The 27,836-nt window shown below is 41.4% G+C and overlaps 3 protein-coding genes and 1 long non-coding RNA gene across 6 annotated transcripts; 1 reads left to right on the forward strand and 3 right to left on the reverse strand.

Annotated features, from left to right (window-relative positions):
* Window positions 1-1,034: 1,034 nt before the first annotated feature.
* Window positions 1,035-4,958, reverse strand: LOC124875848 (protein FAM89A-like). The gene is made up of 2 exons (XM_047378245.1): window positions 4,156-4,958; window positions 1,035-1,611 (listed from the first exon to the last, which is right to left on the reverse strand). The coding sequence occupies exons 1-2, from the start codon at window positions 4,405-4,407 to the stop codon at window positions 1,405-1,407; spliced, it is 459 nt and encodes a 152-aa protein (XP_047234201.1). The 5' UTR covers window positions 4,408-4,958; the 3' UTR covers window positions 1,035-1,404.
* A 2,718-nt stretch (window positions 4,959-7,676) lies between these two features.
* On the reverse strand, window positions 7,677-10,371 carry znrd2 (zinc ribbon domain containing 2). 2 transcript variants are annotated; one of them, XM_047379373.1, is made up of 4 exons: window positions 10,223-10,371; window positions 9,320-9,438; window positions 8,382-8,466; window positions 7,677-8,278 (listed from the first exon to the last, which is right to left on the reverse strand). In XM_047379373.1, the coding sequence occupies exons 1-4, from the start codon at window positions 10,236-10,238 to the stop codon at window positions 7,848-7,850; spliced, it is 651 nt and encodes a 216-aa protein (XP_047235329.1). In that variant the 5' UTR covers window positions 10,239-10,371; the 3' UTR covers window positions 7,677-7,847. The 2 variants fall into 2 exon arrangements, with proteins under 2 accessions (XP_047235329.1, XP_047235328.1); XM_047379372.1 differs by having other exon boundaries at window positions 9,320-9,468; window positions 10,223-10,354.
* A 2,035-nt stretch (window positions 10,372-12,406) lies between these two features.
* LOC124875887 lies at window positions 12,407-13,059 on the forward strand. Its single transcript, XR_007040162.1, has 2 exons — window positions 12,407-12,585; window positions 12,847-13,059. It is a non-coding gene; the product is annotated as an uncharacterized LOC124875887 (long non-coding RNA).
* Window positions 13,060-14,061: 1,002 nt separating this feature from the next.
* On the reverse strand, window positions 14,062-26,890 carry arr3a (arrestin 3a, retinal (X-arrestin)). 2 transcript variants are annotated; one of them, XM_047378290.1, is made up of 17 exons: window positions 26,794-26,890; window positions 24,649-24,680; window positions 23,514-23,544; window positions 23,373-23,433; window positions 23,253-23,297; window positions 22,973-23,163; window positions 17,893-17,952; window positions 17,735-17,811; window positions 17,498-17,633; window positions 17,195-17,279; window positions 17,038-17,110; window positions 16,688-16,825; window positions 16,407-16,490; window positions 16,283-16,306; window positions 16,149-16,198; window positions 16,039-16,058; window positions 14,062-14,439 (listed from the first exon to the last, which is right to left on the reverse strand). In XM_047378290.1, the coding sequence occupies exons 2-16, from the start codon at window positions 24,654-24,656 to the stop codon at window positions 16,054-16,056; spliced, it is 1,068 nt and encodes a 355-aa protein (XP_047234246.1). In that variant the 5' UTR covers window positions 24,657-24,680; window positions 26,794-26,890; the 3' UTR covers window positions 14,062-14,439; window positions 16,039-16,053. The 2 variants fall into 2 exon arrangements, with proteins under 2 accessions (XP_047234246.1, XP_047234245.1); XM_047378289.1 differs by having other exon boundaries at window positions 14,062-14,444; window positions 26,794-26,889.
* Window positions 26,891-27,836: the final 946 nt, after the last annotated feature.

A 27,836-nucleotide genomic window follows, 5' to 3' on the forward strand; every position in this document is an offset into this window, starting at 1 on the left:
AGTTGGATTTGGCCCAAAGCCTTCAGGTGCTGCTAGAAAGCCGGAGATGAAGAAGAATATTAATTTTCAGCATCACAGAGAGTCCAAGCATACATCCAAATTAACAAAAGTAAATTAAAGCATTGGAAAGGCCTAGGGCTGTGGACAATACATGTCATCACAATCTGATAGATATAGAAACATTTTGCCAGGTAGGGAGGGCAAATGTTGCAAGTTAAAATGTGGGATTCTGATGGACTTGCACCAAAGAAAGCTGAATGCTGGAACTGACTCAAAACATGCTGTAATAAATAATGTTCTCCCTTAAGCAACCAAGTTCTGGCACCTTTCATTTGGGCTTCACATTTTCCCCCAAAATAATCAGCTGAATCATAGAAATGGTTAAAAAAATGTATCTTGGTATTATTGCCTTACATTAAAAAAACAAATTTTACTTGAATTTTACTTGACTTCTAAGATCCGCTGTTAGTGTGGGAGCTAAATACCTCAAACAAGAAACTTGGAAAGTTTACTTTGGCATTTAGAGGTATTGGATGCATGTTTTTACTGGACAAAGGAGGAATTAAGGATCTGGGAAATTCTCATAATGCTGTTATCTTTGTCATGTTTCCAGATCATAACAGTGATAAAATGTCAGAGAAGAATATGTGGATTTTAAATGTTTACTAATGAGAAATAAGCCTCTCCAAGTTTTGAAAGGTCAATGATGTGCAAATATTTATACAGAATTTTAAACATGCTTTCACACCCTTTAAAAAAATGCATTCTTTGTCCAGATTTATACAGTCAAAACTTCCCCTCTGTCTTTTAAATGCACAGCACAAGGATGAAAATAATCTTAATTTTAAAACTGCCGAAATAAAAGTGCTGTTGGTCTCTCTGAGTTTTATGTTGGACTTTTTAAGATGTCCCCTCACGTTTGGTGAAGAAATGTTTCTGTTGTGTACAGCATAGGATACTAATAATCCTAAACTTAGGATCTCTTACTTTTCCAGACTCAAATCTTCTAAGTTTCCAAACAAAAACCATATGCAAAAGATGAAAAAAATAATTTATTAAATCCAACATAAAAGCCCAAATCAAGGGTGTACTTAAAAAGGTGTGAAAATCCATCAGGTTATAGATGTATGGTGTGAATGATGTGTTGTGATGTGCACACAAAAACAACCAATTAAGGTGACAGAATTAACAAAAGCAGGTAAAGACCCCTAATGCGTGCTTAAAGTGATCAGGAACTTTAAAGTGATCTCAGAAAACAGGCACTGGTTGCTTTGTTAGTGAGACGAATGTGGAAGGATAATCATGCATAACATGAGATGAGATTACGAGTAAAAAAGTCAATACAAAAGGGTCTCAAATAGCCACAGGGTATCTTTACACCATTGGTCCATGTATGTATCTTTACTAGTGAAAACAAAAGGAGTTTCTGGAAGAACACTGAGAAGAATTTGTTGCTTTATCTTCAGCCTTCTTCTCTAGTTCATCCTCCTCCTCCTCCTCAGAGTATCCATTATCACCCATGAAGGAGGCTTCACCCTTGCATTGTTGGATGACCTCATGGAGAGACCAAAGTTGGCAGAGCAGAGACATGTCAAGCTGACGTAGACCGACCTGAAATAGTGAAGCAGAAAATTATACAAAAACAAAAATGGTAAAAGAGAGAGCAGTCCTCAGTTATACAGAGACTTGCGTTTTATCACTGTACAGTCCCAAACTACAATGTTTTTTATTGGGAGTTTGTATGATAGACCAACACAAATTGGTTCATAAAATGTGAAGTGGGAGGAAATTTATTAATTTCCTTTACTCTGTTACAGTACAACCAATTGCCTTCAGAATTTCTTCGAATAGTAAATATACAGTGGTTGGACAATGAAACTGAAACACCTGGTTTTAGACCACAATAATTTATTAGTATGGTGTAGGGCCTCCTTTTGCGGCCAATACAGCCTCAATTCATCTTGGGAATGATATATACAAGTCCTGCACAGTGGACAGAGGGATTTTAAGCCATTCTTCCTGCAGGATAGTGGCCAGGTCACTACGTGATACTGGTGGAGGAAAACGTTTCCTGTCTCGCTCCTCCAAAACACCCCAAAGTGGCTCAATAATATTTAGATCTGGTGACTGTGCAGGCCATGTGAGATGTTCAACTTCACTTTCATGTTCATCAAACCAATCTTCCACCAGTCTTGCTGTGTGTATTGGTGCATTGTCATCCTGATACACGGCACCGCCTTCAGGATACAATGTTTGAACCATTGGATGCACATGGTCCTCAAGAATGGTTCGGTAGTCCTTGGCAGCCCATCTAGCACAAGTATTGGGCCAAGAAAATGCCATGATATGGCAGCCCAAACCATCACTGATCCACCCCCATGCTTCACTCTGGGCATGCAACAGTCTGGGTGGTACGCTTCTTTGGGGCTTCTCCACACCGTAACTCTCCTGGATGTGGGGAAAACAGTAAAGGTGGACTCATCAGAGAACAATACATGTTTCACATTGTCCACAGCCCAAGATTTGTGCTCCTTGCACCACTGAAACCGACGTTTGGCATTGGCATGAGTGACCAAAGGTTTGGCTATAGCAGCCCGGCCATGTATATTGACCCTGTGGAGCTCCTGACGGACAGTTCTGGTGGAAACAGGAGAGTTGAGATGCACATTTAATTCTGCCGTGATTTGGGCAGCCGTGGTTTTATGTTTTTTGGATACAATCCGGGTTAGCACCCGAACATCCCTTTTAGACAGCTTCCTCTTGCGTCCACAGTTAATCCTGTTGGATGTGGTTCGTCCTTCTTGGTGGTATGCTGACATTACCCTGGATACCGTGGCTCTTGATACATCACAAAGACTTGCTGTCTTGGTCACAGATGCGCCAGCAAGACGTGCACCAACAATTTATCCTCCTTTGAACTCTGGTATATCTCCCATAATGTTGTGTGCATTTCAATATTTTGAGCAAAACTGTGCTCTTACCCTGCTAATTGAACCTTCACACTCTGCTCTTACTGGTGCAATGTGCAATCAATGAAGACTGGCTACCAGGCTGGTCCAATTTAGCCATGAAACCTCCCACACTAAAATGACAGGTGTTTCAGTTTCATTGTCCAACCCCTGTATTCCACCTGTGTGTGTAAGTACAGCAGTTCTGCGAAGGCCTCAGAGGTTTGTTAAAGAACATTACTGAACAAACAGCATCATGAATACAGTGGTGGAGAATTTTAAAGCAGAGCACTGTTCAATCTATCCATCTATTTTTTATACCCGCTCCTTCCGTACAGGGTCACCGGGGGAGCTGGTGCCAATTTCCAGCGGTGTGCAGGCGAGCGGCAGGGTACACCCTGGACAGGTCGCCAGTCCATCTCAGGGCAACACTTTTACAGCCACAGCTACAATGGAATGGTTCAGATCAAAACATATTCATGTTTCCTAGTCAAAGTGAAGACCAAAATCTTTTTGACAGTCTGTGGCAAGACTTGAAAATCGATGTTTACAGATGCTCTCCATCCTTTCTGACTGAGACTATCCCGTAAGTTATTTTGCATAAAAGAATGGGCATAAATTTCAGTCTCTAGATGTGCAAAGTTGGTAGAGACATACTCCCAAAGGGCTGCAATTGCAGCAAAGGCTTCCTCCCAACAATCATAAGCTACTTGTTGCTACTGTTGGTCTATCACCTAAAATTGCAATAAAATATGAAGTTTGCGGTTGTAGCGTGGCGAAGTGTGAACAGGCGTGTATACTTTAGTAAAACTGTGTAAAGGCAACATTTTTGCATTAAGAAAATAAAAAAAAAATACGTTCCCTTTCAAAAGCGTAACAGAAAAATGTTGACTCGTTTTTGGTAAGAATTTTGAGCCATTAAAGCTTCCATACACGGGTTGCTTAGCAAAATTGTGAAAATGACAGAATAATATAATATGTAGACTATTCTGCTGTAGACAAGGTGCAAAGAGGAGGCAAATGTTTTAATACTCAAGTCACTTTTTAATTTCCTAATTTGGTGAAGTAAACATTTCATGGGAAGTTTCCCTCCTTAAAGTCATAGGTCATGATGAGGATTTAAAGTTTCTAATGGCACAAATGTCGCAGTGGAAGATTTAACGTCCCACCGCGGTGATGCTTTGTGGGAGATGAGCCAACAGCTTACCATCTCTTTGCGCAGGAGCGCCAGCGCAGCGTCCAGTCCACCCGGCTTTGCTGCAGCCGCCTCTCTGCCTCCTCTGCAACTGATCTCGGCTTGGATGCGGCTCCTCTTGATGTGCAGCTTCTGCATGTCCCTCCACGACCCGCCGCTGGAGTTCAGGATCCCGACCAGGCTCTTGGGCAGCGGCGGCAGCCCCTCTGCGGCAAACACAGCAGCGCCAACCTGATATTCCGCTCTTCCCAAACTCCCGTCCATAAAACACTATGTTTTCTCAGTAAAAAAAAAAAAAAGTACTGGTGAGAATTACAGACACTTTTCAGATACAAAACCTCTCAGGAGTAACTGGTCACAGAGGTGCTGTTTACTCAGAAAATTAGATCCTCTATCTGGATCCATCCAGACGGGGCAAATAGAAATATGAAGCTTCCGGGCTTTGTTTGGCATCCTGCTCTTTGTGTGGAGGAAGGGGCGTTCAATGACCCTGCACTCCTTTCTTCACCCGGACAAAACAAAACCACGCAGCTTTGTTTGGGACAAAGAGAAACTGGATCTGCTTTAAACGACTTAATTAGACAGTTCCTGTACTTGATGTAGATGCAGTTATTTCTCCTGATGTGGAAAGCGATACATGCAGACTAATTATTAATTTAGTCTGACCCGCTATATATAAACAACAGGCCTACGGTCCCTACAGTATTCACATATGGACACTACAATGTGTTATTAAGATTTCATGTGACGTGTCCACACAATGAGGTGCATCACTGTGAAGTAGAAATAAAATTATATATGGTTTACATTTTTTTTTTTTACAGTTAAAACCAGCGTTTCACATTTTAAAACTGAATGGTTTAGCGAAAATAGCTCAAGCTGAGTAGGTCGGTCTACGTTCCTACCTTCAACTATGGCCATGAACTTTGGGTCATGACTGAAAGAACGAGATCCCGGATACAAGCAGCTGAAATGAGCTTCCTCTGTAGGGTGGCCGGGCACTCCCTTAGAGATAGGGTGAGGAGCTCGGCCATCCGGGAGGAGCTTGGAGTAGAGCCGTTGCTCCTCCACATTGAGAGGAGCCAATTGAGGTGGCTCGGGCTTCTATACCGGATGCCTCCTGGACGCCTTCCCCGGGAGGTGTTCCAGGCACGTCCCACCAGGAGGAGGCCCAGGGGACGGCCCAGGACACGCTGGAGGGACTATGTCTCTCGGCTGGCCTGGGAACGCCTTGGGCTCCCCCTGGAGGAACTGGAGGAGGTGTCTGGAGAAAGGGACGTCTGGGCGTCTCTGCTGAGTCTGCTGCCCCCTTGACCCGGTCCCGGATAAAGTGGAAGACGACGAGTGCGAGTATGAGTCAGATTGGATAGACAGCATGTGTATTTCCTGTCTGGCCACACATATACATTTGGATTTTGCCTTGGACTTTGACTAGGCTATGCTGACACATGAATCTCCTTTCATATGAACTGTTCCATTGCAGCTCTGGCCATGTGTTCAGGTTTTGACCTCCACTTCAGTCTCAAGCCTTCTGCAGCCATAAGGGTTTCTTCCAGGATTGTCCCGCATTTAGCTCTTTCCAGCTTTTCCATGAACTCTGAATAGTTTCCTCTACCCCAGCTAAATAAAAGCCTTCTCACAGCATGATGCTGCCATGGTAGGGATGGTTTGTCACAGGTGATGTGAAATGTTAATTTTCCACCACAACATTTTGCATGTTGGCCAAAATAATCACTTTTTGCCTCATCTGACCCAGTTATCACCAAGTCTTCATGACATGTCTCCTACATGGCTTTCCTCTTACATCGCATTAATGAAAGGCCTGATGTGTGGAGTGCATGGCAAACATGCACTCCACACATCCGGTCAATAGAGTTCCCCACCTGAGCTGTGAATCTGTGCGGCTCCTTCTCTAATTAATGCCGTGATATTTCTGGATGATGAACAATAACCTGTGAGGCGTAACTCTTTAAGCCCAAGTGTGTTTTAAACTATTCCACAACTTTAGCCTGACCTGTCTGCTGTGTTTCTTGGTCCTCGTCAAGGCAGTTGTATTTATGCGGAGCTTAAATTACACACGCAGGCTCTACTCACTAGTTAGGTGACTCTGTAGGCATTTGTTTGTACTGGATTGTATTTAGAGGTATTAAAGTAAATGGGGCTGGAAATGCACAGCACACTTCTCAGATTTTGTATAAGAATTTTGAAAACCTAGCATTATTTTCCTTATAATTACATGTCACTTTGTGTTGGTCTGTCACAAAATCTCAGTTCATTATACTGAAGGTTGTGGTTGTAACATGAGAGAAATGTAGAATTAGCTGGAGAGTAAATACATTCATATGGCACCGTATGCACCCTACAGTTACATTACACAAGAATGTAAAAGCCATGGCAGGGGTCAGCAACTTTAACAATCCAAAGAGCCATTTTAGCCCTCAATCCAACTAAATAAATCTCATTTAGAGCCACAAATGTTACTTGACCTTTTGAAAAGACAACTTATAATTTTTGATACATACTAAATTAAATTTGTTGTGCTTTTAAATAACTAAAGAATTTGATGTCTTTTAGCTTTTAAAATGGAGAAAAACATACATTTCTTTAATGGGATGTGGATTTTTGTGGAAAAGGAAAAAAAAAAAAATTGTTTCTACCCCAATGACAAAAGTTTAAAATAAAATTACTGGTAATTAGTCTCATTCTGTTGTGGAAATTCAATGCAAATATTCCATTAAACAAAAAAACCCTGCCAAATCTTACTATATACTTAAAACCATTAGTTGACCAAATGTGGAAGGTCCAAAGAGCCACTTGCAACTCTGGAGCCAGAGATTGAAGACCCCAGGCCTATGGGAACAATACATTTTTATTTCACCCGTTTTTTAAAATATATTTATAGGTATTTGTCGCCCCCTCGTGGAAAGAAACAAGCTCTGCAACTTCAGAACAGAATTTATTCTGGTTGCATATTAAACTAACTACTCTGGACAAAACATTAAAGATGTGTTCTTTAATATCAAGCGTTATCTTATGTAGATTGCTACTGAAAAACTGAACCGAAACAAGGACAAAGCATCCATGTAACAAAACCACAGGACCGTCACCTTTATCTGACAGTTTTCCCAAAAACCTCACAACCTTGATTGTCTCGGCATCTCAGAAGGGTTAAGAAGAGGATTTTTAAGTCAAACCTAACATTTGAACTACAACTGATCTGAGGTTTAGATGTATGCAAGATGTGTGGCAGCATGAATCTGAACAAGAAAACAGATCTGGGGCATTGCAACTTTTTGCAGAGGCTTGTGGATAAACTAGAGATTGCAAGATTCTGGGCAGGGATTCACACAGAATTTCCTCTTCTATGTAGAAAAGCCCAGGTTTAGAAACTTGCTTCAATAAGAGCTTTAAACTAATGTGAATCATTTAAATGCTCTCAAAATGTTGAATGTTTGTCTTTTTAAAAAAGGTACAATTTGACAAGTTATTTCAGTATGGAATTCATCTGCCAGAATAAATTCAAGAGCAATCAGTGCACTTCATAATATTTTAATTCCTAATTCAAGTGAATTTATACAACAACTTGTGATTCAGCTGTAAGCAAGTATTCAGACGTAGAGAGAAGCAAGGCAACAGTCAGTACTCTGAAGCAGAGTAGAAACAGCGGTCGTATCACTCCATGCTTTTCAACCAGTCCACTCTGCTTACTGGCTGAGTTCTCTAAGGCTCCGCAGCGAGTTGGCACAGCTGCTGATCAGGCTGCACAGCTGGATGCTGGTCTCCAGTGAGGCTGAACTCTGTAACTGGACGGTGGCCCCACGAAGTTTAGTTAGGACCACTTCTTTGGCTTCTTCCAAGTCACGCTGGAGGGTGGAACTTGGTGGACAAACCAGGGAACGAATGGGCACCAGGCTTGTGGTGGAGGCAGGAGACAATGCAGAAATGACGACAGGTGGAGGCAAAAAGGATCTTCCTCCAGAGGCGGCCCCCTCGCAGTGCTCCGGTCTGGGCTGAGTAACGGGCACGCTCGCCTGGCTGCTGCTGCTTTGCCCTGCGCAGACCTGGGTCACTGCCTGGGACTGGGCTGCAAGCTGCCGTTCTCTCACCTGGGACAATGCAGCTTGTGGATTTAAGGCTGAAGAAAGAAAAAGAGGATAAACTAAAACAAGGGCCAGAAACATCTTTACAAACGAGAAGAGGTAAATGAACTGTAAAATGCAAAGAATGTAGAGGTTTACCAGGGTTGTCCTTATCAATATCAGAGTCCAGCTCCTGACATGAGACACAGTAGTTTGTCTGTTGTCTGTCCTGAAGAAGAATAGTCTAGAAGCACAAACAAATGTCTTGGATTACTTGATCTTTCTAAATTATTCAGACTCAAAGCCATGAGAAAAAAAAACCTGTACAGTCACATAAGATTTTACTAATTTTGTTTCAGTTTTTCTATGCCTATAGATAATACAAAATATTTATATGTTTTGTACAGTTTTGGCTTAATTATCGTTCTGAGTGGGTTGCTTTTTCAGGAAATGGCATGTTTTAGAGTCTGTATACTCCAGTTAATTATTTGATACTAAATTAGTTAATGATCATTTCAGTAATTGATTTATCCCATTATTTGTTTCAGCCCTAGTCTGCATAGACCAGTCAGGGTAGGAACTGGCACACAAAGCAGGGGAAGGAGGAGGCCAGGTTGCATGAACCATATTTTCTTTTACATCACATGAATGTTCAGATGATGTGGCAATGTTCTGCCGAGTAACCTTCCCTCTGCCATCCATGTGGAAGTTCTTAAACACGTACCAACTGCATAAGCATTGTTGCAAGCCATATAAACCCTTTCATGGAAACAATATTCCTAGATGCCGGTGGCCTCTCTTCAAGATTGTGCACCCTGCCACGAAGCAAAATGGTTCAGAAATAATCAGTGGAGGCTCCACTTGTCATCTCACAGGACTTAACGGCCGCTAACATCTTTCTAATTCAACATATCAGGGCTGTTTTGGTGGTAAGAAGCAGACTGGGACAACGATGAAGGCTGTTGTAATATTATGCCTGATCAGTCTATCTGAGTTCATTGTCTATATGATAAAATTAGAATCAGCTTTAACATCTCTTATTAATGTGGTTTCAACTTTATTCTCATTAAAAAATAAAACCGAAATGTCATGCTTACATCGCACACTTCGCAGGAGTCCCCCAGCATCCTGTACCCTTTCAGGAGGTAATCTCCCATCAGTTTGCTGATCTTGTCCTGTCTCTCCCTCTGAGCCTGGATCACCTTCATCTCTGCATCTGTTGGGGGATTCCACTCAAAGTCTTCATCTGCAGGTCGGCCACAAGTGAAAAACATTCTAGCAAACAACACTGTAAATAATATCAGTTAAACTACATACACAATGAAACTGAAACACCTGGTTTTAGCACCCGAACATCCCTTTCAGACAGCTTCCTCTTGCGTCCGCAGTTAATCCTGTTGGATGTGGTTCATCCTTCTTGGTGGTATGATGACATTACCCTGGATACCGTGGCTCTTGATACATCACAAAGACTTTCTGCCTTGGTCACAGATGCGCCAGCAAGATGTGCACCAACAATTTGTCCTCTTTTGAACTCTGGTATGTCACCCATAATGTTGTGTGCATTTCAATATTTTGAGCAAAACTGTGCTCTTACCCTGCTAATTGAACCTTCACACTCTGCTCTTACTGGTGCAATGTGCAATCAATGAAGACTGGCTACCAGGCTGGTCCAATTTAGCCATGAAACCTTCCACACTTAAAAGACAGGTGTTCAGTTTCATTGTCCAACCCCTGTGTGTGTATTTAACTTTTTTAAAGCTTTTGACCTATCTGAGTAATGATTTTATCTCTATTTGCTTCTTACGATAGCTATCAGAAAACAATAACAAGCTAGCAGTCAAAAGCAACAGGGGTAACGTTAAGGCAACATGTACACGAAGAAGACAGCAGCTCAGTCGATTATAAACTAACGTAAATAAACGGTAAATACAGCCATGAATAACTACACTAGTGGACACTCAAAAGCTCAAAGTTAGTAGACAGTTAAGTTCACAAACCTCCATTCAAATCCATGTTGCTTCACTGCTGCTACACGGTGTGAGTGATGCGTCTTCTTCCTGGGTAGTCAAAGAGTCAGCTGGCGTTTACCGCCCCCTCTGGTGACTTATATACACGTTTTCTTCTTCTTCTTAAAGTTTTACGGAGGTTGGCGACCAACTTGATGGGGCATTACCGCCACCTACTGTTCCAGAGTATGGGTCAGCCACTACCTATACCCTCCAATAGATCCCTGTATCTTTTAAAAAGGACACCAATACCCGAAATTGTGCTCTACTTCCCAAACCCAAAATACTTTTCAAAGTGAACTCTTTTAGTTCCTTCAATCTTTCCCTCAAAATCTCCCTATATACACTGTAACCTCTGCACCTTAAAACCACATGCTCAAATCACATGTTCTTCCTGGCAACCTTCACATCTCCCTGTCCTATGTTTCCCTATTATGTATAGTGTACTATTTAGTGAACAATGTCCTATCCTTATTCTTGTAATAACAGATTCTTCTTTCCTATACCCTCCCTGCACTCTGGACTCTGCTATCCTGCTGTGAATGTTATACAGATGTCTTCCCTTCTTTCCATTATCCCACTCTCTTTGCCACTCCTGATTTATGTGTTTCCAAATCATGCTCTTTATCTCAGATTTACTCAATTTAACCCTCAATTCCACTGTACTGTTTTTTAGAGCTTCTTTTGCCAGTTTGTCCACTTTTTCATTCCCATTGATCCCCACATGTGCTGGCACCCACAGAAACTGAACTATACCCCCCCACTGATGAATTCTGAGAATAACGACAAGTATATTATAGAGAATATCCTGTCTACTGTTTGAATGGAATGATCTTATACTTGAGAGGACAGAGGTTGAGTCCGAGCATATTAACAGCTTGTTTAACTTTGCAAGCTCTACCCATCGTAATACCACCAAGATTGTCACCATCTCCACAGTATAAACCCCCAACCCATCTGGAGTGGGTCTATTAATCCCAATTCTCCTTGCTGGAACTGACACCCCAAAACCTGTCACTCCTGTCTCTGGATTCTTGGTTCCATCTGTGAAAATGTGAACATAATCAGAATATTTGCTTTCCACATAATGATTAACGGAGATAACAAGATCTTATTTTCTTTCCCTTTCTCTCTTCTTGTCTAAGAGGTACCAATCAACCGAAGGGGATATTATTAACCAGGGGGGCAGATCTGGGTACGCCACCGCAGGACAAATCTATAGACTATCTAGTTCACATTCCTTAGCCAATTGGTTCCCCACCTTCCCAAAGTGATCCTTCTGGCACTTTCCATACGCCCAGCAGTTTTCAAGCACTTGTTTAGTGGGGTGAGATTTGCCATGACTGCTGAGATGAACCCAATAATTTGCCATGATCTATTTTCTCCTCAACTTTAATGGCATTTCTCCAATCTCCACCTGCAAAGCATTCACTGGGGAAGTTTTAAAAGCACCACAACACACTCTTAATGCCTGTGCTTGGATCACATCAAATTTTTTTAAAGAGAGAAGAAGCTGCTGTTCCATATGCTATACACCCATAATCTAATACTGACTTAATCATAATTTGGTATATTCTTTTTAAGGCTAGGCAATGTGCTCCCCACTCCCTTCCTGCCAAACACCTCATGACATTTATTATTTTTGTGCATTTTCCTTCAATCCTGTCAATTTGATCTCTCCATGTCAAGCGTGCATCAAATATCACACCGAAATACTTGAGTGATCCAACATTCTCCACTTCCTCTCCATAGAATTGTAGTTTTGTCAAGATGTGAGATTTTGGACTTCCAGATGTGGTTTGTGGTTTGGTGTTTTTGTTTTACTAGATGCTCTTATTTGAAGTTTTTGTATTCTTGTTCATCACTTTGTGTTCTGACAATTCTGGTTTCCTTTTGCCTCGCTGTCTGTTCTCCTCTCATTAGTTTTCCTCTTTTAGTTGTTAATTACTCAGTTTCTGTTCCCTTTACATTCATTGTCCCTCTTAGCTCTGTTTCTTCTGTTTATCTTTATTCTCCAATTCCTCTAACAGGTTAGCTTTAGTTACTGTTTACTTTTATTCTAGTCATTTTTCTCCTTTTCTGCTTGGGTCTGTGTTTCTCCTTATTGGTTAATCTGTTTCACCTGCTCCCTCTGCCTCTCAGCCTCCTTGTGTCACCTGTTCCCTGTTCCTCTGATTACCTGCCCTATTGTTTCTTGTCCACCTTTGTCTGTATTTAAGTTTGCCTTCGTCCTTTGTTCCACGCGGTGTCGTTATGTCTCTTTGGATTTTGTTCTTGCTGCGGATCCTGTTAAATTCTAGTTTGAAGATGCCTTGTAATCAGGATTATCCTGTCATCCAGAACCTCGCCTGCATGTAAGTGGACTCACTTTAAATTAAAGGGGTTTTCGACCACCTCTCTGCTTTTCTCCGTGCTTGTCTGCCTTTTGGTCCACCACTAAATAGAATTATGACAAGTTTGAAGTTTTCATTCAATTTCCTCTTTGTAAAGAAGATTGCTGTAGTTTTTTCAACTGAAAACCTTAGCCCCCAGTCATTCCCCCATTCAACTACATCATGTATAGCTTCTTGGACCTTATTTAATATATGTACAATGTTTCTCCCTTTCTTCCATAGAACAGTCATCTGCAAAAAGAGACCGACCAATATCCCCTGGAACAGCAGAAAATTTGTCATTGATCATGATAATGAAGAGCAAAGGACTAATGCAGCTTCCCTGTGGAGTACCATTATCAACTGTGTATTTGCTAGACAAAGCTGAATTGATTCAAAACTGAATCTGTCTACCAAAAGTCTGACCCAATTAAAAACCCTGGCACCAACCATCAACCTGTGCAATTTAATTAAAAGGCCTTTCCTCCACAACATACCATAGACCTTTTCAATATCAAAGAACATTGCAATTACAGTTTCCTTGTTTACCTGGGCTTTCCTGATTTCATTCTCTAGTCTAATAATGGAATCTGTAGTATTCTGTGCCTTCCTGAAACCATTCTGGAAACTGGCTAACGCTCCTCTTCTTTCAAGCTCTTATGATGGCCTTTCTATGATAATCTGTTCCATTATTTTGCACAAATTTGAGGTAAGTACTATTGGACGATAGGTATTTGGTTTAGATGGATCTTTTCTTGGTTTCCTTATTGGCACAATTACTGCCTCTTTCCATGCAGCTGGAAGCTTACCCTCAATCCAAATTCTATTATACAAAGAATTTGGGTATTCAGCTCTCCATCTTTCCATCAACTCTGAACAGCTTCACTCTCTGCTGAAAAGATTTGCCACAGTATGATGCAGCCATCATCACATGTAACTGTGGGAATGGTGTGTGCAAGGTTAGTTTGTTTTACATCTTCTTCCCTTCATGTTTGCTGTGTCCCCTTCATAACTTGTGGTTAACTGCATGATGATGTTGCTTGTTGACTCAAAATCTGAAAAGTTCAGATGTCTGCTTTCACAAGACACTGTTTTACTTTCATTAAATGATTGAATAAATATAGAGTATGTAAATTAAATTCAAATCAGGACTGCGTGAATAAGTTTAAATGACAAAGAGAACCTTCAATAGCTTTTATGTTCCATTCAGTCACCTTGAAAGGGCTTGCTTTTGTTGCTGTTAGTAACGAGTTTTGGTTCATTCAGAACCATAGACGGAGGCACCAAAAGCCCAGCCTGGAGGCTTCAGAATGCAATGGCCCCATCATTAAGTAGGAACACACAATATGTGACAAGGTTTGGGGAAACAAACATTGAAACAAACTTTTGATTTCAGTTCTTAAATCAACAAGTAGACCAATAATTATGCTTTGAAAACACAACCGAAACACGAAAACATTTTTGTCCAAGTCATTTATTTTACTTTATGGGTAAGTGTATCATAGTGTTCAAAAGCATGGTGGTTTTATAGGCTTCAAACTGACATTTTATGAGAGAAAGAAAATTCCACTTATGTGGGGGTTTTAGTAAGGGTCTTGTCAATTATTTTGTTTTAAACACAGATGCTCTTTACAGCTAAATGGCAATGCTCTCTCTACATGAACAGAAACAAAACATCTAGGAGGGGATTGATGCTACATCGTATGTCCTTTTGTCCTGCATTGAAATATTTTCCTCTTCACTTCCTGACAAAAGCCAAGTTCTTTGTGTCACATCACTTGCTTTGGTTGTGGTCTTGTCTTTCTGTGGGTGTCTTCTCAATTTGCAGGGTAACATCTTCTCTATTCAGGATCAAGCACAGAATTAAGACAGTAAAACATCTATTTGTGATAAGAATTAGAGACTGATGCCTCTGACAGGCCTTACAGAAATGTTCATACAACCTTTAACTTTTCCTTGTTTCATCTCACAGCCACAAAAGTCAATGTGTTTTGCAAGGACTTTTGGAGATAGATCAACACAAAGTAGCAGATATTTTAAAACATGGTTTCCAAAAATTTTTTCCATTAAAAACTGGAAAAGTTTCCTGTATCCAGCCCTGTGAATCAATACTTAGAACAAACTTTCACTGTAATAATAGGTGCAAATCGTGTGTTTCTACCAGCTTTGCACATCTGGAATTTCTTTTTTTTTCTTCTAAATAGCTTAGATTTGATGGAGAGTGTCTATGGACATCAATTTGTTAAGTCTTGCACAAATGTTCAAGTTTTTGACTTTGACTGGGCCATTCTAACACATGAATATGCACTGATCTAAACCATTCCATTGTAGCAATGGTTGTAGGTTTAACATCATTGCCCTACTGGAAAGTGAACTTACACCTGAGTCTCAAGTCTACAGAAGCCTCTGTTTTTCATCCTGGATTTTCCTGTATTTAACTCCACCTATCTTCCCTTTACCTCTTGCCAGTTTTTCAGCCCCTATTAAGAAAACGAATCCCAACAGCATGATGTTTCCACCACCATGTTTCACACTGGCTAGGGTGTGCTCAGGAAAATAGTTTTTCATATCCCACAAGAGTTTTGCATGTACCCTAAAAAAGTTAAGTTTTGATCTGATCTGACCAGAGCATCTTATTCCATATGTTTTCTCAGTTGCCTACATGATTTGTGGCAAACTGCACATTGGGCTTCTTATTGTTTTCTTTTAACCACTCTTCCATTAAGGCCAGATTTGTGGCATTGTCTTGTCAACAGATTATTCCATCTGATTAATGCTTTCCCTGCATGGTCAGTCAGTTTTGGTAAGGGATTGGAAATCGGTCGCTACGGAGCCACATGTGGCTCTTAGTTTGGCCAACTTTGATACAGGACTAAACAGTATTTTGAAATTTAAAATAAATTAAAGATTAAATTTATAGTTTGGCAATATTTTTTTTTACAATTTGGATGATGTATTGCGCAGTGCGTCGTAATATGTTCAACTTGGAATATTTCTATAACCTAACTCTGCTCTATACTTATCTCTGACCTATCTGTGGTGTTTTTTGATCGCCATGATGCTGTTCGTTCATTAATGTTCTCTAACAAACCTCTGAGGCCTTCACAGAACAGCTGGATTTATAATAAGATTAAATTACACAATGGTGGACTCTATTTTCTAGTCATGCAAGTTCTCAGGGCAACTAGTTGCACTGGATTTTATTTTGGGTATCAGAGTAATGTGGGCAGAACACAAATACATGCATTAAATGAGGCACTAGATTGCACCGGTCTATCATAAAAAGTTCCTATAAAAAAAATTGAAGTTTGTAGCTGTAAGGTGGCAAAAATGTGATAGAATTGTAAAGGGTATGAATAGTTAGAATAGTCAGTGTGCTGTAAATTATCTTACACTATATGATTTCTGACACAGAAAACTAAAAGTAGGACTTACAGCGATGTGGAGTCTTTACTCTGTCCAGTTTAGAGGAATAAAGAAAAACTATTAGTACCAGCGTGCATCGCTATAATGTCCTGAAATGTGTGTTAATAAAGAAAAAATACCTTCAGGTTTGGGGTGCATGAGGTTCAGCGGCAGCTCCACTGTGACGTCGCTGCATCAGAAATGAAAGCAAACAGTTAGCAGTAGCTGCTTGCTAATCAGCTGTAATATAACTGCTGTGATGGATGCTGCTTACCTGGCAGTGAGGCCGCCCAGCAGGCTGAGGAACAAGGACAACATTTTAAGTTTTTTTCCCTTCCTTTAATCCCTATTAATCTCTAGATTTCTTTGAGACAAACAAATGTGTGACACAGACTCACCCTCCTCCAGCCACCATTAGGTCAATTTTAATCTTGTAGGAAACCAGGATGCCCAACACCTCTTTTTCCACACCCTGTGGCAACCTGTGTGAAGGAGGGATTTACCAGGATTTCGGGGATTAACAGGTTTATTTTAGTTCAGAGTACTAAAACACCATGGAATTTAAAAAAGCAACAACAAAACTACAATGTCTAAAAAGAGCTATCATCCAAAGGTGTAAGCTGTGAAAATACAAGTAAATCCTGTTTTTCAGTTTTGTCTGATGAGTTTGTGTACTGACATGGTGGTGGAGGCCAAGTTAGTGTCCTCGTCCTTCAGCCGTCCGTCCAACGCCAGACCTCTTTTCTCCTTGTTTTCAGTCAGCAATGGTGTAATGCTCAGTGTTTTTTCCAAGGTGCCGCTGGCCTCCACTGTTTCTCTAAACATAAAAAATGTAAATGCATATATAAGATCAGAAAATTCTGTTTATGTATTTGTTTTTATGTGGTATTTTTCAAACATTTAGGCCAACAGTATGGTGGGTCTAGTTGCCTTACATTCTTGGGCAAAATGGAAAGTTTCCACTTTTTGCAAAATTGACTTGCCTTCACTTTGACTGAATTTTATTTTCTACTAGACTCTGAGACATACCCAAACTCTTGGCTAAGAACAGTCTTGGTGTATTTGTCCGCTGAGTAGAGGACAATGTCTGTGGTTTGGTCCACTGTGGGAAGAAAGCAAAGAAGATAAATAAACGGGGTGAGCCCTGATGTTAGAGGATTAATAATTCATTAATATAGGCACCTACCAGTGATTTTGATTTTCTTTACTGTTTTGTTGCTCTCGTTGCTGATTTTCAATTTGATTGAGATAGCTTCTCCATGAAAGTAGAGCTGCAAAAAAACAGAAAATTGTTTTCTTTCTTTGTTTGTTTAGTTTTTCTTTTCTCTCTGTATATTATATATGTGTCCTTGTAATTCATAATGTTTTTACTTTTTGCTTTACTGTGCCTCTTGCCCAGGTCAGAGTTTTACATGAGAGCTAGTTCTTAATCATCTCACCTGGTTAAATAAAGGTTAGATAAATAAATACAATAAATTTGCCACCGTACATCTTTCTCCATTGATGCTTCTAAGTGAACGGGTTTGTCGGACATCATGAAGCTCTTGCAGATGTCGGCCTTGGGGCCAGCCCCCACCTGAGACGGGGCATACTGGATTTTACGGATAACAAGCCGAGCAGTGTCCCTGCTCGGAGCACACAGGGAGAGGAAGAACATCAGATATAAACACTGGAAATGTGAGTCAGATTAAAAACAAATCACGACTGATAATTAAAGTGTACCCACTTCTTTTCCACCTTTTCATCTGGGTTGTTCTTCTCCTTGGCGAGGTAGGTTTTTACTTCAAAGTCAACACCGCAAGCCTGCAAAGAGACACAAAATGGTATTAAAATGCTTAAGTTCTTGCACATTTGCTGATGTAAAGATTTGAAAAAGAGCCATACCTTTCCCTTGTCATCAGGTCCAGGCTGCAGAGAGACTGAGCATGGCAGGTTGGTGGGAATCTGGGAAACAATACAAAGCAGCTTATTGCCAAAAACTCCTTTTAGTTACCCCACTCACAAAGATGTGTTTTGAGAGACTGATTCAAATGTCTGAATTAATTAATAAGTTGTTATTATTATTATTGTTATTATTCATCTGGATCTGTTTTTGTAACAAAATTCAAGTAAGTCACTGTATATCCATGTTTTTCAATTTAATTAAATTTAATAAAATTCAGCTTAAATTAATTCAGTTCATTTAAATTCAGTTCAGTTCAGTTCACCTGATTCAAATTATAAATATAGATCCATTTTACAATCATGATCTCAAGTTACTTTGAAAGAAAAGTTTAGTTTATATTCAGTCATATACAGTCCAGTTCATTCTACAATCATTCAGTCCAATTTAATTCAGAATAGTCTTCTGTAGTCTAGATTCACTTATGGACAGGTTCATACATCCCAATTTAATCCAAATACTAAACTCTGTAATGACTCACTTTATATTATAAATAATCTATCTTCTAATAAATATTGTAAAACATGTTAAAATCCTTTTTGTAAAAAAAAAAAGGAAAGAAATATCTTGCATGAAAATGTCAAGTATTAAAGTCATAGTACTGTTTTCTTTCTATAAAATCCATTTGATTCGGTTTTTCAGTCTGTTATTTTTCTACCTTATTCAGACTAATTCGTTTTTTACATTTCTGAAACAAATGTAGGAATGGCTGCATGGTGGCGCAGTTGTTAGCACATATGCCTTGCAGCAAAATATCTTAGGTTTCGAATCCTGGACTGGGATGTTACTGCATGGATTTACAATTTATGCTCATAGGTGGTGGGTTTTTCTCCAGGTATCCAGCTTTCTCCCATGGTCCAAAAACATCCATATCAGGTTAACTGGTCTTCCTAAGTTGCCCTTAGGACTGAGTGTGTGCATGCATAGTTGTTTTTCTTGTGTGTTTGTGTGAAGGACCACTAGAAATGGGATAGATTAATGCAAATGGAGGATTTTATGGGGCCTTGTTTCTAGCTAGATGGAGCTACTCCAGGAATATTGGCTGGTATTCAGAAAACATCAATTCATCAAACAATTCAATTTTGCCATCCCTCATGAAACTTTCAAAGAGTGCCACCTAATGTAATCAGATTTTGTACTATGTAACATATTGTGGTTCTACAATATGTATTATGTACAATATTTTTTTGCCTTCTATAGTTGTGTGCAGTATGAGTTGTATGTAATGTGTGTGATGTTGATGGTATTCTGTTGTTTGATATTATAATGGTGAGCACAGCCAGTACTTTCCTGTGTATTCTCCATGTACAGCACCAAGTCCAAAATTAATTTTCTTAAGTGGACAATAAAGTATATTGCATTATATTGTATTACATTGTATTGTGAAGTATTGTTCTGTATCAGTACATTCGAGAATCCCTCATGATGACTACAGAATCGAGGCACGTGACGTCGCCCGGTACGGCGGAGCCGGGGTCCCACCCTGGAGCCAGGCCTGGGGTCGGGACTCGTCAGAGAGCGCCTGGTGGCCGGGTTGCTCCTCGCGGGACCCGGCCGGGCCAAGCCCGAACGAGAGACGCGAGACCATCCCCCAGTGGGCCCACCACCTGCAGGGGGAACCGTGAGGGACTGGTGCAAAGAGGATTGGGCGTCGGATGAAGATGGAGACCTCGGCGGCACGATCCCCGGATGCTAAGGCTGGCTCTAGGGACGTGGAATGTCACCTCGCTGGGGGGGAAGGAGCCTGAGCTTGTGCGGGAGGTCGAGAGATATCGACTAGAAATAGTCGGGCTCGCCTCCACGCACAGCATGGGCTCCGGAACCCATCTCCTTGAGAGGGGCTGGACTCTCTTCTACTCTGGAGTGGCCTGCGGGGAGAGGCGGTGGGCTGGTGTGGGTTTGCTTGTTGCCCCCCAGCTCAGCCGTCTCGTGTTGGGGTTTACCCCAGTGGATTAGAGGGTGGCATCTCTGCGCCTTCGGGTTGGGGAGAGGTCTCTGACTATCATTTCGGCCTACGGGCCGAGTGGTAGTGCGGAGTACCCGGCCTTCTTGGCGTCCCTGTCGGGGGTGCTGGATAGTGCCCCTCCTGGGGACTCCATTATTCTGCTGGAGGACTTCAACGCCCACGTGGGAAACAACAGTGACACCTGGAGAGGCGTGATTGGGAGGAATGGACTCCCCGATGTGAATCCAAGCGGTGTTTTGTTATTGGACTTCTGTGCTAGTCATGGATTGTCCATAATGAACACCATGTTCAAACATAAGGGTGTCCATCAGTGCACTTGGCACCAGGATACCCTAGGCAGGAGGTCAATGATCGACTTTGTTGTCATATCATCAGACCTTCGGCCGCATGTTTTGGACACTCGGGTGAAGAAAGGGGCTGAGCTGTCTGATCACCACCTGGTGGTGAGTTCGATCCGCTGGGGGAGGAGAAAGCCGGACAGACTTGGCAGGCCCAAGCACATAGTGAGGGTCTGCTGGGAACGTCTGGCAGAGCCCTCGGCCAGGGATGTATTTAACTCTCACCTCCGGGAGAGCTTTGACCAGATTCCGAGGGATGTTGGAGACATAGAGTCCGAATGGACCATGTTCTCCACATCTATTGTTGATGCTGCTGCCCGTAGCTGCGGCCGTAAGGTTTGCGGTTTCTGTCGTGGTGGCAAAACCCGAACCTGGTGGTGGACACCGGCAGTAAGGGATGCTGTTAAGCTGAAGAAGGAGTCCTATCAGCTGTGGTTGGCTTGTGGGACTCCTGAGGCGGCTGACGGGTACCGTGGGGCCAAGTGTACTGCGGCCCGGGCGGTGGCAGAGGCAAAAACTCGGACCTGGGAGGAGTTCGGTGAGGCCATGGAGAAGGACTACCGGTTGGCCCCGAAGCGATTCTGGCAAACCGTCCGGCGCCTCAGGAGGGGGAAGCAGTGCTTCGCCAACACTGTTTACAGTGGGGGTGGGGAGCTGCTGACCTCGACTGGGGACATTATCGACCGGTGGAAGGAGTACTTCGAGGATCTCCTCAATCCAGCCATCACGCATTCCCTGGTGGAAACAGGGGCTGTGGACCCAGGGTTGGACTCTTTCATTACCCAGGCTGAAGTCACCGAGGTGGTTAAAAAGCTCCGCAGTGGCAAGACTTCAGGGTTGGATGAGATCCACCCTGAGTACCTCAAGTCTTTGGATGTTGTGGGGCTGTCATGGTTGACATGCCTCTTCAACATTGCGTGGCGGTCGGGGACAGTGCCTTTGGATTGGCAGACTGGGGTGGTGGTCCCCCTTCATAAGAAGGGTGACCGGAGGGTGTGTTCCTACTACAGGGGGATCACACTCCTCAGCCTCCCTGGTAACGCCTACGCCAGGGTATTGGAGAGGAGAGTCCGGCCGATAGTCGAACCTCGGCTTCAGGAGGAGCAGTGTGGTTTTCGCCCCGGCCGTGGGACACTGGACCAGCTCTATACCCTCTACAGGGTACTCGAGGGTTCATGGGAGTTTGCCCAACCGGTCCACATGTGTTTTGTGGACCTGGAGAAAGCATTCGACTGTGTCCCTCGTGATGCCCTGTGGGGGGTGCTCCAGGAGTATGGAATCGGTGGCTCTTTGCTAGGGGCCATCCGGTCTTTGTACAAGCGGAGCAGGAGTTTGGTTCGCATTGCCGGCACTAAGTCGGACCTGTTCCCGGTGCATGTTGGACTCCAGCAGGGCTGCCCTTTGTCACCGGTCCTGTTCATAACTTTTATGGACAGGATTTCTAGGCGCAGCCAAGGGCCGGAGGGGGTCTGGTTTGGGGACCAGAGGATTTCGTCTCTTCTTTTTGCAGATGACGTGGTCCTGCTGGCCCCGTCAAGCCAAGACCTACAGCATGCGCTGGGGCGGTTCGCAGCCGAGTGTGAAGCGGCTGGGATGAAGATCAGCTCCTCCAAGTCTGAGGCCATGGTTCTCGACTGGAAAAGGGTGGCTTGTCCTCTTCAGGTTGGAGGGGAGTTCCTGCCTCAGGTGGAGGAGTTTAAGTATCTCGGGGTCTTGTTCACGAGTGAGAGAAGAATGGAGCGGGATATCGACAGACGGATCGGTGCGGCTGCCACAGTAATGGGGGCGCTGTGCCGGTCCATTGTGGTGAAGAGAGAGCTGAGCCGAAAAGCGAAGCTCTCGATTTACCGGTCGGTCTACGTTCCTACCCTCACCTATGGCCATAAACTTTGGGTCATGACCGAAAGAACGAGATCCCGGATACAAGCGGCTGAAATGAGCTTCCTCCGTAGGGTGGCCGGGCACTCCCTTAGAGATAGGGTGAGGAGCTCCGCCATCCGGGAGGGGCTCGGAGTAGAGCCGCTGCTCCTCCACATCGAGAGGAGCCAGTTGAGGTGGCTCGGGCATCTATACCGGATGCCTCCTGACACCTTCCTCGGGAGGTGTTCCAGGCACGTCCCACCGGGAGGAGGCCCAGGGGACGGCCCAGGACACACTGGAGGGACTATGTCTCTCGGCTGGCCTGGGAACGCCTTGGGCTCCCCCTGGAGGAGCTGGAAGAGGTGTCTGGGGAGAGGTACGTCTGGGCGTCTCTGCTGAGTCTGCTGCCCCCGCGACCTGGTCCCGGATAAAGCGGAAGACGACGAGTACGAGTACGAGTGTACTGTATCATCAAAACCACATGTTAATCTTTGTTAGTGTTTCGGTGTACATATAGTTTTATATTTCCCATTAAATAAAGGCTTTGTCTCCAAAACTCAACTGCTCAGATAAATGTCAGCAGCATAACATTTTCTCATTCTGCTTGACAATAAACATATGCATAGAAAGGTGGATTATTCAAATGAACAAGTTCTGAGTCTTAACATTATACCAAGTTTGATAAATGTTTTTCACTTGTGGCCTTTCCTTTATAATGTATTTTCTTTTAGACAGTAATATTTATCATACTAGCTTTAAGAAAGGATCTCTCCCCCAACAGATCTAATTTAAGCATTCAGCACCTTAGACAGAAGCACAAACAGCTGATCCAGCTGTGGTCTTAAAGTCCTCCTATACCTCAAAGGAGAATGGGTACGCATTGTCCCCTGCCTTCTTCAGCAGGGTCTCGTGCATGGCGCTCAGCTGGGGCTTGCTGTTTTCAGGGTAGATCTGTGTCTGCTCGAACCAGATGTCCTTCCTGAAGCACAGACCCATCACATCCAGGTCATCGCTGCCATAACGGAAGGCACAGGCCAACTGCACAAAAGCTGCAAACATGCCGACATTTCCACATTTACCACCTAATTACTTTGCTCTCCAAAGAGATTAGTCAAGAAGGAGTTTTATTGGATGTTACCTTTTCTGTCACCAAAATCTGCTGTGTCCACCTTGACAACACCATCTGGACAAGGAAGAGTTCTGATTAAAATCTTGGCAGTACAGCCTCAAAAACAGAGAGCTGGAATAAAGCACACACCAACTCTGTCCACTGCAGACACATGGTCCACGTAGTCTCTCTTCCCCAAGTAGAGGGTAAGCTGTCAGACACGGAGATAGATCAATTAAAAAGAGTCAGAACATCATGATCAAAATGTTGACACAGGTAAAGAAAACTAACCCCTCCATTTCCACTGGTCTTCTTGAAAACCCTGTGAAGAAATAACAAACAAAAAAAAACTAATTTAGAAAATGTATCTCGTAACACTCAGTATTTACATTGCCCATCCTTTCACATTATTTATTTACAGTCCTGCAGGATTTGCTAATTAAAGCCAGGATGAATAAATGATGCAATTAAAATTCAGTGGGCAGCAGGGGTTTCCCCGGCATGTAGCATAAGGCCGAGTAAGTCTTTATTCCACCTTATCCAATTAAGAATAGCTTTACCTTATCCAGCCCGGATTGAGAGGCTGGGTCAGCTGAGAGAAACATAAATGCTGCAACCAAAGTGTTCCCAAATAGCCGATAACCCCTGTGCCCCCGCCTGAAGCTTCTTACGAGTGTTAATGTCTAAGAGCACATTTCAAACTACGCATCACCGCATTAGTCCTGACAAACCACAAATAAACTTCTGCCACTTTTAGAACTGTTTTCGTGAGCTTTGAGTGTGAAAAATGTCCCCCCCCCCCTGTGAAAAAAAATCTGGAAATTTTTTAATTATTTGATAATAAACTGACATTTTTTCTTCAAATGTTGAAACTTCCATTTTAAATAGATGGTTACATGATCCTTTCAGTATTTTGAAAAAGAAATTTGCATTTCTTGATATTTAAAGTCTTCTGAAACTGCCTTTTTTCATTCAGGGCTGCTCCACAGTAAAGATTCTGATCAACTATGATTCAAATGGGTCATTAATATGTCCAACAAGAACTGAACATATGGATTTTAAAGCACTCTTTATAAAAAAAAAATCACATTTAAAAACAAAAAATCTTGAAACAAAGTTTGAAAGAAAATGTATTAAGTTTAATCTCAAACACGTATGCAAACAATTGCTGTTCAATTCAGCCAATCACAGCCCTTTGTCTTTTTTCACATTTCGTCACATTGCAACTATAAACTAAACACCTGTGTAATTTTTTATATTTTATGTCGTACGTCAACAAAAAGTAGTGCATAATTCTGAAGTAAAAAGATACATAGTTTTCAACATTTTACGCAAATAAAAAATGCTGAAAAATGTGACACACATTTCTGTAAGAAAGAAAGAAAGAAAGCAAGAAAGAACAAAGAAAGAAAGAAAGAATACTTACTTTGCCATTTCTGGAAGTTGTTTCACAGTTTTCTATAAGATAAGACAAAATAAATTAAATTTAAGTTATAGAAGGGTCACCCTGTTGGTCATAAACTGCGATTAAGACACTGATTCTACACCTTCTGTCAGCTTTTTGACAGCTGTGGTGACACAGGGCCACAGAAGGTTAATCTGTTGCGATAAGATTACGCCACTGGTGTTAAAGGCCAAAGCTGTAATTCCTTCAGCCAACTGGCCTGAGTCCAGTAAACATACGCATCAGGAAAAAAACTAAGGAAATAGGTTTACATTCGGCACAGTCTGTCCTCTCATGATGAAAGAGCAGCGCCTATATTCGGATGTACACAAGAATCAATTGATTAAACGATTAAACCCTAAATGTGCATCTTGTGTTGGTATTTCTGGACACATGAGCCCTAAAAGCAGTTCTGAATTACAAGTAATCACTGATGGATTAAGTGAGAATGTGCCTTATTATTTCAGAAATCCGTAATAAAATTATCTGCAGGTGTGTCAGTGAGAACTACTCATTTTTAATCCTGTTTTATCAGGAGTCTTTGGTGCTAAACATTTGAAAATTATCAGTTTGAAGGTTAGATTTTTCTTTTTCATGAATTACAGCTCCATGACTCAGAGTCTGACTAAAACAGAAAAAGCTGGCAGTGACTATTTCAAAAAATAAAAATAAACAATATATTTTATCAGCATTGATTGATTTTTTAAGATGTTGTAGGGTCTTATACAAAGGTTGATCTGGTAGATGCATAAAAAATATAAGATATTACTGTCACTTTGTTTCAAAGAAGGTTTTTATTTCAGAATGGCTGCTTACCCTAGTACAGTCATGGAACAAAGACTGTACACCCCCTATAAATTCAAATGTTTTATGTATTTTGTTAGTATTTTGTATGTGTTTTATACGTACCCACCTAGGGTTTTTGGGGTGTACCTAATTTTTCACAAACTTTTCCATTTTGCCGTCATCTATGCACTTTTGATTAGATTTAAATAACGTTTTGCTTTCAAGCCCAGAAGTGATAGAGGGTGTAGTTTAGATAAATTTGCACAGGAGCAATAGAAGCTCAAATTCTTGAAGTATACCTATGAAATCCATGGTTAAGCCTGATAATGTATCCAGAAATTCAATTCAATTCAATTCAAAAATACTTTATTAATCCCAAAGGGAAATTAAATGTTTAAATTAAATTAAATTAAAATTAATTAAATTAAATGTAGAGGTATATAACCTTGTTATGGGTTGTTGTAAATAAACTGGAAATTGTGATCACTTCAGGTTGAACAAAAGAGGTGTAAACAAAAGTAACACATAAAAACTGCAATGTCTAAATAATACTGAACTATCATGGTTATCATAGACTACAGAAAAGTCTTTGCTTAAAGATTTTCTCAACCTTTATTGTTATCTGTTATTTATGACTAGTTTTATTTCACAACAACAGAGGGAAATATAATATTGTAAGTCGGTTTGTCCCTTTTTTGGCAGTAAATGAGGTTTAAGTTCCATTGTTAAGCCCTAATGTAACTCTGAGGAGAAAAATCTCACCACAGAAGAAGACTAAAATCTACTATAATCTGAATAAGAGTTAAAGCTGGCCTCTTTTGGCCATATTATTACTTCCATATTTAACCTTAAAACAGTTAATGTTTACTAACAGGGCTGCATGATATCCGAAAATGTAATGCAGTATGCAGATGATAAAGTGAAATACAATAAATGATTAAATACCTAAATCTACATTGTTAATGTCTGTCAGCATTGGATTTAATGCAGTCACAAACCATAGATAGTGGGTAGATTGACATTTCTGTATTCAGCAAATGTTTATGCAACCCAAGCATCTTAATATCGCGTACACTGATATTACAATGATGATAAATTTGCAATATCTTCTACAGCCCTACTGGCAGATATTAAATGTAACACTAATACAGTCATTACTAATACAACAAACCTGTCATGGTGAGAATTTTTAGACTTCTAAAAGTTGCAATTGTATACCGACATCAGTCTAACAAATATCCACATTTTTTATTCGTAGCATCAACTAAAACACTTGTAGAATTCTGAATCCAAGTAAATATAGCATAAACCATGCGTACTACTAGTGCATGAATGTCTTACCTCTGGTTGTTAGTGTCAGCGTGTGTCAAACTGAGTTGAGTGTGTGGCCAACGACAGTTGGTGTCCCTTTATATACCAGCCTGCCGCTGTCTCTGTTTTAGAGTTAACAGCTCCATCATTGCTGTCGTTGACTCCTAGATAATCCAGTTAAGGAATCAGCCCACATCTTATTTTGGGCTATAAAGGGTTTAAAAATGTCACTCAGTCAACCAGACAGTCTCCACGTGGCTGTGGTCAGAGTAGCCTGATAATCTATCTGTCTCTTCCCTGCAGAAGTCACAAATCAACCTATAAAATACACAATAATTTAGACAGGTTAATAAATCAATTTAATTTCCTTTTAAGGGTTTTTCCAACAAGAGATGACAGTTTCTCTAAATAGTTTGCAGGAATGTTTACTATCTACTTAGAGTTTAAGAATAGCCTTTAAAGCTGTTATTTTTAGCTTGATCTGTGCTGGATGCTATGGTGCATTAATTAAAAACATGGCATTAGAAGGACTTCTTGTAAATGTTTACAGAATGGCAAATAAAGACCGACAAAGGCTAAAAAAATAAAATCCAACAAGCTGAAGACACTTTGTCCTGCCAGTGGTTGGTGGAACAAAACGGTAAAAGACATTACATCGAGCTTGTTAAGTTAAATTACGATTAAATTACTCTAATAAAAGGTACAAAGCTGGTCTGAAATGTTGGGGTCTTCTGTGAAGCAATGTGGGGATTCACTGTGATTAAGTCTGTCTGATGGAGGCAGATTAACGGCTCCTGGTCACGTTACAGTACGGATGATAGAGCCTTGGCAGTAACATTAGAGTAAGCTGCCTTATTCAACACCGTCTCAGCAAAGGGCCAAGGGTTAGACAGGATCAGTGGTGTTTCTCTTTAACTTTAAAAACACCACAGATAAAGAAATACTAGTATGATAAGCACCGGCTGAGAAACTGAACAAGATATTAAAATATTGGCTTGAAGTGTGGAGATTGTTATTTTATAAAAGGCAAAGTGTTTTATTTCGAAAAGAAATATCACTGCCATCGAGTCATG

The sequence above is a fragment of the Girardinichthys multiradiatus genome, chromosome 11 (genome assembly GCF_021462225.1).
Source record: "Girardinichthys multiradiatus isolate DD_20200921_A chromosome 11, DD_fGirMul_XY1, whole genome shotgun sequence".
NCBI classification, from domain to species: Eukaryota; Metazoa; Chordata; class Actinopteri; order Cyprinodontiformes; family Goodeidae; genus Girardinichthys; species Girardinichthys multiradiatus.